Source organism: Schistocerca gregaria, chromosome 3 (assembly GCF_023897955.1).
Source record: "Schistocerca gregaria isolate iqSchGreg1 chromosome 3, iqSchGreg1.2, whole genome shotgun sequence".
NCBI lineage: Eukaryota > Metazoa > Arthropoda > Insecta > Orthoptera > Acrididae > Schistocerca > Schistocerca gregaria.
The window spans coordinates 196,984,441-196,998,442 of record NC_064922.1 but is presented as its reverse complement, the minus strand read 5'-3'; the positions used below and the strand labels follow the sequence as shown (position 1 = coordinate 196,998,442).

The window sequence follows — 14,002 nt, the reverse complement described above, 5'->3', positions numbered from 1 at the left end:
TTGTACCATAGATAGTGTGGAAATGGAAAGTGCTGTTGATGTGTGGTTTTCACAGAATGGATTGGTAGTCAGGAGCTTGTATTGGTAGCCAATAAACATGTTGTATTGCTTATAAAGTGTATTTTTGTGCAAACATAAACTTTTTTAAATGGGACTATGTCTGCTGCAACAAAATAACTAAAAGTAGGGTTACTTAGAATTTCAGTAGTGTTGATTGCACGATTCTAGTGCGAGTTGTTTACAAGATATCGTATTTTGAAAAGTTCCCACACCAACACTTTCTTTTGCCATTCAACGTGTAGTTGCTAGGTATGATGTTGTTATTTTTGCTTGTGTGTTCCTTGAGTACGTTGTGACTTGCTGCTCAGTTAGTGCGCGACAATTCAAGCAGTAGATCGTGAGTGGATGATGGAATTTATCAATGCAGAAAAAGCCAACATGTTCATGGTGTATGGAGAGTGAGGTAAGCATGCAGTTCATTCTTATACGGTTTCTGTGACAACAGACGTCGACTATCTCGGCATTTATTTATTAACCTCTCTAACCAGTTACAAGACAGTGATAACATGACATGTAGACAGAGTGACTGGAGGAAACAAATGATGACAGGAGATAGGGAAATGAAAGTTCTTGCTGCTGTTGTAGTTGATCAGCACTTTACCTCCTGCAAAAGTGCATGAGGAAGTCGCACGAGCCATGCAGGTGTCCTACACATTCTCCATCGACATAGATTCCATTCTTATTACTTCTCTCTCCATCAACACGGACATGGAAACGATTAGGAGAATCACGTTAACTTCTGTACGCCAGATGCATCATGTATCTTGTTTAGTGATGAAGCCAGATTCCACCGTCGTGAACAGATAAACCTCTGAAACATATACTCTTGGTCTGTTGACAATCTCAATGAAAAGCTTACTAAGACAAATTACATTTCACTGCCAGGCACTATTTAATGAAAATTTGCTGCTCACAGCAATTTTTTAGCAACAATAGGAATAACTATATCTCGGCAAAGAACGAACTGAAACTCATCACACCACCGCTCAACACCACACTCATATCATCTTTCTTTTTCCATTGGCATGGGCAGGTACAGCTATCATTGCATTTGAAAACGAAAATGTATACAGAAAACAGCAGCAACAGGCATTCTTATAAGCTATTATATGCAAGACTTGTCTGCTATCACAAATTAAAAACACGTATTCTATACAGGGCTACAGGTAACCGAGAGTCAGGCGCTGCTTCAATTTACCTTTGCAAGCGGACAACACTTTGATATTCTTTGTATTATGTGGAAGCTTACAGTAAATAATACTTCATAAAACTATTGAGTCTTCGATCGCTAGTAGACATCACTAGCATAAACGGTTGTATCAAAGATATCCGTGTCTTGTGGAATCTTCTACATCTTTGATAGTATTTGCCTCTCTGTGCTACTGTGCGTCATTGTTTTGTTTAGCGCGGGAAATTGATGTGGATTGTGTACTGTACATGATGCGTGATAGGGAAAGAAGCATTTGGGATTCTCACTTTACTAATGGGCATTTTGATATCTGACATTAAAGCAATCCCTTCAAAACTCCTCAGTGCAGTAATTTAATAACGATAAACTAATAGCGACGAAATAATCACTGAAATTTTTATTTGAAGTATGGAAAAACACAAGAAGCGTGTAATAGAAATACGAAGTATATCAGATGACGATGTTGAAACAATTATTAAACCACTGTCTGTAGTCATAGAAGACCCTAAAGGTGATATTAATACGAACGCCATTGAATTTACTGTTGCTGATACTCGTTATCGTGAGACATTGTAGCTTTCGTGACTTTATTTTAGGGGCGAGGATGACACGAAGTAGGAACAACAAGGTAATACCATCACAGATACAGAAAACACCCTCACGGCGACAGTCATCTCGTGTATCAAGAGTCGCACCAATAGTAGAAGAAGATGAAGATGACGAGGAAGATACATTCGTGGATAACGCCACAATTGCTGCTTCTGTCGTCACCGATACGCCGAAGGGAGGTGAATATAACATAGCCAAGTGACTGTTATTGTATTAATCTATCAGCGTTTTGAACATTCCTATTTTTATACACTTCCGACATTGTCAGCGTGGGCGGTCTGTGGTATCGTGAACGCTGAATAATTTATTCGGATAGGTAACCGGTTAGGCAATTCTCTGATGACAGCTTCGGATCTAGATGACAACAGTGAATTGCCGAAACCGGTCATCCATATGAGTAAATGATTTTAGTGATGGTGGTATTTGAAAATTTATTGTGTGTTCACATTCCTATGTTTACATTAGGCCTACTTGTTAAGTTTTCTGACCAACCCCTCTCGTAAATAATACAAAATAATAAGTGGATATTAAAGGAGGTTTCAAAACAACTCATTAGCTCCGAATTAAGTTGCATGCAAGTTCTTCCAATGTGGCTTTTGTTTAGCTTACAACTTCTGTTCTACGACAAAGTGAGTACTGAAATGATTAGTGTATTGCTTTGTTTATATAGTTTCTGTGTGTGTGCTTTGAGAAAAACAACCACTTTGAAAAAAGCCACTGCTTCTCCCATACTACTCAGCTCGATGTTTTCATCTGACATTGGTACTTCCAACAAAGCAGCTGTGTAACTTTATGAAGATCACTATCAGCTGACTATATACTGGCAAAGTAAAGATCCATGTGATTTCGGGATTAAGGGGAATCTGCAGTCTTTAGTCCAAGTAGTCTGATAAATTGCAGCAAGAGTGGCAAGGCAGTTATTCTTTTACTATGTTTTCAAGTATTTGGTGCTCTTCTGTTTCATGCCTGATTGTCACTGGAAACCTTTTCTAGATTTTTGCAGCAAAATATAAAACTCATGTTCTGAACCACAGAGGGAGATTTGCACTATTTTCTTGTTTTGTGCTTCCGTGGAATAAATACTTTTTTCACTTTTGGTACCGTGTCCCAGAAGATTATAGCATAGGAGAGAAGTGAGTGAAAGGATACTAGCAGACCTGTCTGCAGATTGACATGGCAAGAGATATTTGTGAGTGCAAAGTATGCAGAACTGAACTTCCTAACGATGTCTGCATGTTGCTATCAGTTCAGTTTTTCATCCATCTGAATGCCCATTGATCACTGCTGCTGGTACCTGTAAGTTTTTTGTAATCGTATTGACGAACTAGGATCACGTTAACAACTTCAGTTCCTCTTCTTCCTTTGTTGTTATTTCCAAATTCCAAGAAAATTCATTTACGTAGACTTAAACGTAGGAGTCAGGCGTGCAATGACTCTTGTTGTACAACATAGTTATTACCCCAATCTGATCTTGTATCATTTGCTAAAGTGACACACTGTTGTCTATTGTTAAGGTAAGACTCCATCCATGCAAGAGGTCACTTGGTTAAAAGTTTTTTTTAAACCTACAAATGCCTGATTACTGAAAGTTATGATTCCACTCATCTGCTTTGACCAGTGACATTATCAAAATGGCATACACACCTGTTTCAACTGTATACAATATGGCGACTGTAATGCCATGCATACACCTGTAAACAAACGTAACATGTGAAATATTTAATGCCAGCAACAAAATTAAACTAACGGTACAGCTGTGGAAAGTAGGTGGAATTGGGTGGGGTCAAACTAAATATACAACAGTAAGAATAATGATACCATTCCAAACCAAATATTAAGCCAAATATCAAACACAAAAAAAAATTCAACATCCCCCTCAAAAAATGCAAAAACAGAAACCATTAGTATTCTAAATTTTGCTTAATCTGTACAGCTGTTATGGAGCCCTCAGTACCAGGAACCCACACACAAAAACTAGTACCACAAATTTCATTTGGCCTATGTATATCAAACAAAGGTTTTGATATCAGGAACCCACATACAACTAAAAAATCTGGTCTCGCAAATTTCAATTGACATATGTGGCGGCTACAATGAAGCCCACAGTATCAAAAATCAACACACTCAAGTCACAAAAGCCATTATCTAAACTTTCACTTTCCTCATCGATCTAAAATGACATACACAGTACAACAAACCTGCATAACTGCTATCAAAAATGTAACCTAACTATTGATGGTAAACCGATATCCACATCACCACCCAATCGCAATACAAGAAATTTATGAAACACTAACAAGAAAAACCTCAAAATTCATGAAAACCTTGTATCACCACCAATGTCAGTATACACAAACAACTATAAACATAAACAAACATACTATGCGTATTATTCACACAGACTTTGTTGACACTTGGCACGGTAGCTGATGAGAGCATCCGTAAATGGGAAATGCCTTTATGATCACTCCCATCAGCCAGCATGCTGGGTGTCAACTTGATTTGTGCAGGTAATACTACAATAAAAAATAACAAAAATAAAACCAGGTAGAAGTACTTACCAATCAAACCCATTGTCACCTAAATCTAGGCTGGGCAACCCCTTCCTCTCAACATACAGAACCTAAAATACATAACAAAATCATCCTTAATCAGTCAAAATAACTGTAGGAACTTGATCGTACACACCACATATGCCAATTGAGACAAGCAATGGTCTGCTCTTAAATTTCTCTATAATATTATGTACTGACAAATAAAGAAAAATACTATGAAATTGCCAGCCACAAGAAACACACAGAACTAATAATACAAACACAAGCAAGAATCTGTCACCCACAATATGTAAAATCAAAGTAACTCACTGGTGAAACAGTGTAAATTCGTCCAATGACAACCTTACACTCGCAGCTAAAAATGTCAAACAACTCGCTAAGATATCTAACAACAACTTCAATGCATAAACATCCAACACAAGAGAGTTCCACCAAATAGTACAACCTGCCATCTATGATTATGATGTGACTCAAAAACCATTTCGGCTGACATCACACAACACAATTATGTCATGGTGTAACTGCAACTTTTGGTTGATCCAGTGATGCTATAACTGTTCTTCTGTTTATTTTTTTTATGAAGCATTACCTGCCTTCCAAATATTTACTTCAGTTGACTGTTCGTGCTGGTACAGGTTTTCAGTGCACTTGTTAAGACAAGCAGTGTAACCATACTGAGCAGACCTAACTCACCATTCATCAGGTGGTTCGTTTTTCTACATCTGCATAAACACCCTGCAAACTACTATGAAGAACATGGCAGAAGATTCTTACCATAGCACGACATGTTAGTTTCTTCTCATTGCAATCTGTTTTGCAGCATGGAAAGAATGACTGCTTAAATGCCTCTGTGTGCGCTGTAATTAGCCTAATTTTGTCTTCACAGGTACTATGAGAGTGATATATGGCATCTAAAGAATATCTGTAGATTATTCACTTAAAACTGGCACTTGAAATTTTGTAAGTAGGTTTTTACAGAGTAATTTTTCACGAGCTTGCCAATTCAGCGTTTCCAACATTTCTGTGATGCTCTCCCTTGAATTCAACAAACCTTTGAACATTCATGCTGCTCCTCTTCTATGCATTCAATATCGCCCATTAGTTATATTTTCTATAAGTCCCATACTCTTGAGCAGCTTCTAAGATAGGACGCAAAAGTGGTGTAAAAAGTCTCTTTTGTAGACTAACAGCATTTTTTCAGTATCCTGTTAATGAACTCAAGTCTGCCAACTGCCTTACCTATGACTGAGCTTATGTGATCATTTCACGTGTATAAATTCTCACACTCAGATTTTTGTATGAGGCAAGAAATTCTAATTGTGAAGCTTTGATATTGTTGTCATATGGTTCTGTGCTTTTTTATGAAGTGCATAATTTTACATTTCCCTGCATTTATAGTAAGTAGCCAGTATGTGTACCAGTTTGAAATCTTATCAAAATCCGAGTGAGTGTTTCTGCAGTTTTTTTTAAAAGACAGTACTACAGTGTAGATAACTGCATCAGCTGCTAAAAATATTGCCTGCTAGGTCATTAAAATATGACATGGACAGTAATGGTCCCAACAAACACCCTTGAGGTACGCTTGAAGTTTCTTCTGCTTTTGTTGCTGACAATCCACCCATGATAACATGCTACTTCCTGCCTACCAAGAATTTTGTTTTAAAGAGCCAGGGACTGCTGCTGTCTGGTACACACTTGTAGAGCAACAAGTTATGTATTCAGTTGATTCAATGTTTTCTTTGTTGTGTATTTCTTAAATTTCTTGCATGACTTTTTTCTATTTAAAACATGCAATCTCATGGCTTTCTAACTGTAATGTGTTGTCAGACAGTCTGTAGCATAATGTTCATTTCTGCTGAACAGCCAGCATCAAAGCTCATAAGGTGTAGTAATAAGCATTACTGGTGTAGTGAAACAATTGAAAGAGTTAAAAGCAAATAAGTTGCTAGGTCCTGATGTAATCCCAATTCGGTTTTACAAAGAGGACTCTTCAGCATTGGCATCTTACTATGCTTGCGTTTATCACAAATCTCTTGCCCAGTGCAAAGTCCCCAGTGACTGGGAAAAGGTGCAGGTAACTCCTGTATGTAAGAAGGGTAAACGAATAGATTCACGAAGTTACAGACCGATGTCTTTAACATTGATTTGCTGCAAATTCCTTTAACGTACTTCCAGTTTGCATGTAATAAATTTTCTTGAGGTGCAAAAGCTTCTGTTCACACATGAGCACAGTTTGTGAAAGCATTACTCATGTGAAACGCAGCTTGCATTTTTCTCAATGATACCCTGCAGACTGTGGATGAAGAGTAGCAGGCAGAGTCCATATTCCTAGATTTTCATATTCCTAGATTTCCATAATATGTTTGACATGGTACTGCACTGCTGACTGTTAATGAAGACATAAGCATACAGAATAGGTGAGTGGCTTGAAGACTTCTTAAGTAAAAGAACACAGTATGTTGTCCATGATATTTTGAGTGTTCATCAGATAAGGGTATCATCAATAACTTCCCAGGAAGTGTAATAGGACCGTGGCTATTTTGTATATACATAAATGATCTGGTGGACAGGGTAAGCAGCAGTCTGCGGTTGTTTGTCAATGGTGCTGTGGTGTATGGCTAGGTGTAGTCATTGAAGTGACGGTAAGAGGGTACAAAGTGACAGATAAAATTTCTAGTTGTTGTGGTGAATGGAGATAGTTCTAAATGTAGAAAAATGTAAGTTAATGTGGATGAATAGGGGGGGGAAAAGTTAAGTTTGAGTACAGTATTAGCAGTGTGCTGCTTGACACAGTCATGTTGATTGAATACCAAGGCATATCATTGCAAAGCAATATGAAACAGAACATGAATGTGAGCCCCTGTTCAGTAGTGTTTGAGTGTTTGTGATCAGCACCAGGTCGAATTAAGGAAGACATCAAAATGATTAATAGCAAGTCTACTATATTTGTTGCTCGTAGGTTTGAAAAACATGCAAGTATTGCAGAGATGCTTTGGGAACTCGAATGGGAATCTCTGGAGAGAAGGCACATTCTTTCTGAGGAAGATTGTTGAGAAAATTTAAAGAACCGGCATTCGAGGCTGACTGCAGAACGATCCTCCATACATTTCGCGCAAGGAGCTTGAAGATAAGATTAGAGACATTAGGGCTTGTATTGAGGCATATAGATAGTCATATTTCCATTGCTTTGTTTGCCAGTGGAACAGGAAGGGAAATCACTAGTAGCACTACAGCGTGCCCTCTGCCACGCACCATATGGTGGCTTGCAGAGTTTGTATGTAGATGTAGATCCTCTACCAAGCCACAGATTTTGTTTGCTACCCCATGTATTCAAACTTTTGTTAATCAGTGGCAGCAGGAATTGACTCTACCGTGTTTCCTTCTCTTTCAGAGTGACATGTGAAAAGAAGTGGAAGTTGGGTTTTGCATGATGCAAGATGTCTAGGAACTGAAACTGGGGGTAGCAAAGCAAAAGCAGAAATACTGAATTCCATTTTCATATGTTCCTTTACAAAGGAAGATACACAGATGTGCTGCCCCAGTTTACTCTTCACACCACTTAGTCATACAGCTATATTAGTGTCAATGGCTTCGAGAAACAGCAAAATTCACTAAAATTAAACTAGGATTTAAGGCCTGATGGGATTCTTTTCAGATTCCATAGAGAACTTGCAGTTGATTTAGCGTTCATCTTAACCGTAATATACCGTATATTCCTGGGAGGTATATTATGCTTAAGATAGAGGCTACCTCAGCTGCAAGCTCTTGGCAGCACATCTGTGTATCTTCCATTGTAAAGAAACATACAAAAATGGAATTGTGTATTTCTGCTTTAGCTTTGCTATCCCCAGTTTCAGTTCCTGTGACATCGTTGAGTGTATGGACAGTAATTTTGGTCCACTTATAGCTTTTAAATATGACCATAATTGCTCTGGGTTTTATGAGAAATCTTTTGATAAGATTTTCGTGCAGCAGTCGTTAAAGACTACACACATTGGCCTCTTCACAGCCAAACGCTTTTCATTCAGCATCTCTCCTGTGTTTTGTTTCACACCTATTATGCAATAGGCTCTGTTTCCTTAGAAGTTTTTTTCATATTGCCGTATATCATGAAGGGATAATTCTATCATGAACTGTTCTACTAGGTACATATCTGTCAAGTGTATGGTAGCTACTTTTTAAATGGTGGCCACAATATGTCTACGTGTCAGTGCCCAGAGGTAAATGTTTGAGTTCCTCTTTGAAGTTTGGCATGACTGCCTCTATATCTAACTTATTAAATTTCTATAATGTAATTGGATAGATAAAAAAATCTGCTCACCAAGTGGTGGCAGAACATACACGTAAAAGGAGGTTATGATTAGCAAACTTTCAGAGCCAGTGGCTCTTCCATCAGACAGAATGGTTGAAGGGGAAGGGAGAGGGGCAAAGGAAAAGGACTGGAGAAGTCTAGGAAAAGGGGTGGATTTTGGAAAAGTCACCAGAACCACAGATCAGGGGAGACTTACTGGATGGTATGAGAAAGAAAGACTGATTATTGGGGACAACACTGAATAAGATTTGAATTCCTGAGAGCTTGTAAATCTATAAGACAGGGTAATATGCAAGACAGAGATTACTGCTAAAACATCGTGTACAAGTTAATAAGAATGAGAAGCTAAGTGCATTGCACACAGCATAGATGGAAGGGGGACAGCGAAAAATAGATAGGTGAGAAAATGAAAGATGTAGAAAAATCAAGTGGCGTGAAGAAAAAAGTAGTTACTGTGAAGAAATGCTGTGATGGAATAAATTAATGTAAATTAATGCCATATGGGTGGCAAGGACCAAGGACGCGTTGTAGCACTGGTTCCCATCTGTAGAGTTCTGAGAAAATGGTATCTGGAGGAAGAATCCAGATGGCGTTTGTGGTGGAAGAGGCACTGAGATTGCAATAGTCATGTTGTAGAGCATACTCTGCAGCAGGATACTGCGTGTTGCCAGTATATACACTCTGCCTATGCCCATCCGTCCTAACTGGTAATTGGGTGGTAGTCGTGCCAATGTAAAAGGCCAAATAGTGTTAAATAACATCTGGTATATGACATCTGTTGTTCCACAGATGACTCTCCCTTTGATAGTACCCTATGTTTTGCCAGCTACAGGGCAGGTATAGGTGGTGGTAGAAGGATGCCTAGGGCAAATCTTGCAGTGGGGGTGGTCTCAGGAGTAGGAGCCATAGGGTAGGGAGATGGGTGCAGGAGGAGCATAGGGTCTGACAGGAATATTGTGGAGATTGGAAGGGTGATGAAAAACTATTTTAGGTGTGGTGGACAAAATCTCAGACAGAATGGATCTTGTTTCAGGGTACGGTTGTTGGAAGTCATGGCCTTGTCAAAATAATTGATTAATACATTCCAGATCACGATAATACTGAGTGACCAGTGGTGTGCTCCGTAGTTGTTTGTTGGAGGGATCAGCAGTACCACTATTAGATGTGATAGCCCAGGAAATCTGCTTTTGAACTAGCTGATGGGGTAATTATGTCCTGTGAAGGCTGAGATCAGGATCATTGTGTATTGGCGTAAAGAATCTGCATCTAAACAAATACATTTGCCTTGAATGCCAAGGCTGTATGGGAGACAACATTTGACATGAAAAGGATGGCAACTGCCAAATGTAAGTGCTGTTGTTTGTTAGTAGGTTTAATATGGACAGAAGTGTGTAGCTGGCTTTTGATGAGAATGAGATCAACATCAAGGAAAGTGATATAGGATTCGGAATAGGACCATTTGAAATTTAATTCGCAGAAGGTTTTCAGAGATTCCAGGAATTTTAGCAGGTCAGGTTAGTTTAGTTATGTTATGTTCTGTATATCATTTTTACAATTATTTTATCGATATGATGTGGAACAAGGCAGATTACTATATATATATTACTGATACTTTTAGTTCTACACCTGCAACTGCATTTAGAGGTACAAATTTGTTTTTACCAGTTCTGAAACAGAAACTCGCCCATGGAATAGAAGAAATAATTTTAAGCTAGATTTAAAACTTGATCTGCTACTTGCCAGACACTTTATGTTGTGGGCCAAATGATCAAAGGTTTTTGTTGCTGAATAATGTACTCCTTTTTGAGCAACTGACAGCTTCAGTAACGGATAGGAAAGATCATTTTTCCCTCTAGTGTTATACGTATGAACATCATTGTTCTTCGCGAATTGAGATGGATTATTTATAACGAATTTCATTAGCGAATATACCAGGTGTACCAGTATGAAATGAGCGTTTTTTGTGAAAATGAAACACTAATTTTGAATTGAAAAGTAAAAACATTTTATTCAAAGTACTGACCATTGCTTTATATATATTTTGACCATCTTTCTGGCAATTTGAGGACACCACGCCAATAGAAATGTTTGTCTTTGGAAGCAAACCAATCTGACGCCCAATTTTCGACTTCTTCGTAGGAATCAAAGTGTTCCTCAGCCAATGTGTGTCCAATTAATGAAAACAAATGGTAATCAGAAAGGGCCAAGTCTGGTGAATATGGCGGGTGGGGTAGCAGCTCCCAGCCAAGTGTTTTGATTGTATCCTGAACCAGTTTTGCTTTGTGTGCAGGTGCATTGTCATGTAAAACAATTACTTTGCCATGGCTTCTGGCCCATTCTGGTCTTTTTTTGATCAGTGCATAGTTCCAATTAATCATTTGTTGTCTGTAGCGATTAGTATTCACACTTTCATCAGGTTTTGGAAGCTCATGATACACTACACCTTTCTGATCCCACCAAAAACAGAGCATTGTCTTCTTGCTGAATTGATCTGGTTTTGCAGTCGATGTTGATGGTTGTCCCGGATTAACCCATGATTTTTCCAATTTAGGATTCTTAAAATAAATTCATTTTTGACCGCCAGTAAAATTATGCAAAACTGATTTTCTTTCATGTCTTTGAAGCAAAATTTAACAAATGGTTTTTTGGTTTTCCATCTGTCTTTCATTCAATTCATGTGGCACCCATTTTCCACACTTTTGGATCTTTCCCATAGCTTTCAAACGGTCAGAAATTGTTTGTTGTGCAACATTTAGCATTGCTGCCCTTTTCTTCTGACTCAAAGTATCATCTTCATTCAGTATTGCTTTGCAACTCAGTGTCTTCAAACTTTTTTGGTTGTCTTCCACGTTCTTCATGTCTTACATCAAAATCATTATTTCTGAAGCATTGAAACCATCTTTTGCATGTTGCTTCTGATAGAGCATGATCACCATATGCCTCAACAAGCATTCGATGCGACTCTGCAGCACTTTTTTTCAAATGAAAACAAAAAATCAATGCTTTCCACAAATCATCACTTTCTGGTACAAAATTCGACATTGTTAACACGATGAAAACATATGTTGTTGTTTGTTCCATGACTTGATGCATACTAAATATCTTTGACAGATGTCATACCAACCATACAAAAACAAAATTAAGGCTCATTCACAACAAATGTTCCCTATTGACGCATTTGTATCTTAATGCTCATTTCGTACCGGTACACCTGGTATGTACTGTAATGGTGCAGTTATAATACCTAACTCCTTGAATAGGTGCCTACATGATATCCTTGGGTGAACCCCACTGATTATTTTCGCTACTCTCTTTTGTGCAATTAATACTTTATGTTGAAGTGGTGAGTTACTCCATAAAACTATTCCATAAGACATTATTGAGTGGAAATATGCAAAGTACCTTAAGAGGCTGATCTTTTTACTACCAAGAGTAGTGACTATACAAAGAGCGAAAGAAGCTGAACTTAATTGTTCGAGAAACTCAGTAAAATGCTTCTTCTAGTTCAAGTTGTCATCAATGTCAACACCCAAAAATTTGGAGAAGTCTACCCTCTTAGCTGAGCTCTGTTCATGTGCTACTTCAGTTGTCGGTATGACTCTATTTGGTGTACAGAACTGGATATAGTGAGTTTTTTTCATAATTAAGGGATAGTACATTTTCTGAGAACCACTTAATAATTCTTTGAAAGACATCCTTAACAATATCTTCAGATGCTTTTTCTGGAATGGGATTTATTATAATACTTGTGTCATCTGCAAAAAGTGCTAGTTCTGCTTGCTGAACGTTAAGTGAAAGGTCATTCACATGAATAAGGAACAACAGAGGACCCAAAATTGAACCCTGTGGGACCCCCTTTGTGATAACTCCTCATTCACTAGAATTTACCACCCTCCCAACATTATTTGTGTTATTCAACACAACTTTATTCTTTCTGTTGATTCAAACCATCTGTGTGTATAGCCTTCAATTCCATGAAACCTGAGTTTTTCTACGAGTGTTACATGATCCACACAGTCAAATTACTTGGAAAGATCACAAAAAATACCAACTGGTGATAATTTGTTATTTAGGGCTTGTACTATGTGATAGGTAAATGTGTAGATAGCATTATAAGTCGAGTAACCCTTCCGGAATGTGAACTGTGAGATGCTGAGTAAATTAATTTTAACTTAAATGTGAGACTAGTCTTGAATGCATAACTTTTTGAATATTCTAGAAAATGAAATCAGCAATGAGATTGGTCTATAATTAAGTCACTCTTTTCCCCTTTCTTATGAAGAGGTTTGACAACTGCATATGTCAATCAGTCTGGAAAAATTCCCTGTGCCAGTGAAGCATTACATATATCACTAAGGACTCCAGTTATGAAATTAGAACACCACTTCAAAATTCTGTTAGAGACCCCATCAACACCACATGAGCTCTTGTTTTTTGGTATATTTATAATTACCTTAATTTCAGTAGGAGATGTTGGTGCTATTTCTAAAGTCCTGGGAAGTGACATTTTTAACATACTTTTTTTGCTTCTTCAACTGAACCCTTTAACCCTAATTTTGCTGCTCCATTCAGAAAGTTATTGTTAGAAATACTTGCAACTTGTGAATTATTACTCACAACATCATTTAGCTTTATTGCTATGGTATGGGCTGCTCTGTCTCCCATTTGACAATATTCCACATAGTTTTAATCTTATCATCCTCATTATTAATTTCTGTCAGAACACACAAGCTTCTCAACTTCTTAGTGACTTTCCTTAAAATATTACAGTATCTTCCGTAGTAAGCAAGTAATGTTGGATCCTGACTTATTCTGGCCTGTCCATATATTTCCCTCTTCCTCTTACACTATATCTTAATTCCCTTAGTAATCCATGGCTTACTTGACTTTGAAATAGCTTTTTTGGATAATGTTTCAGGAAAGCAGATCTCAAATATTGAGACAAATTTACAATGAAATAAATTGAATTTGGCATCAGCATCATTTTCTGTGTATACTTCATCCCATTCTACCTCTTCTAGGCAGCTGTTAAAAGTCTGTATCCTGTTCGCATCAATAAGCCTCCCTGCCTTGTATGAACCTGCCTGAAGCCTGTAAGGTGCTATATGTGCGATTTTCATTATCTGTGCATCATGATCAGATAGCCCATTAACAACCGTGTACACATTAATTGTTTCTGCCTGAGTACTGTCTATGAAAATGTTATCGATAAGTGACGCACTATCCTGCTGCACACGAGTTCGAAAATTTACAACAGATACCAGATTGAGACAACCA

At 37.9% G+C, this 14,002-nt stretch overlaps 1 protein-coding gene across 1 annotated transcript in view; it reads left to right on the top strand.

Annotated features, from left to right (window-relative positions):
- The first annotated feature begins 1,366 nt into the window (after window positions 1–1,366).
- The window catches only part of LOC126355755 (origin recognition complex subunit 2), a 95,160-nt gene continuing 82,524 nt past the window's right edge, over window positions 1,367–14,002 (top strand). The window contains exons 1-2 of the mRNA XM_050006147.1: window positions 1,367–1,760; window positions 1,846–2,037. Of these exons, the coding sequence (XP_049862104.1) occupies window positions 1,658–1,760; window positions 1,846–2,037 (295 nt within the window). The 5' untranslated portion in view covers window positions 1,367–1,657. The remainder of the gene's footprint in view (window positions 1,761–1,845; window positions 2,038–14,002) is intronic.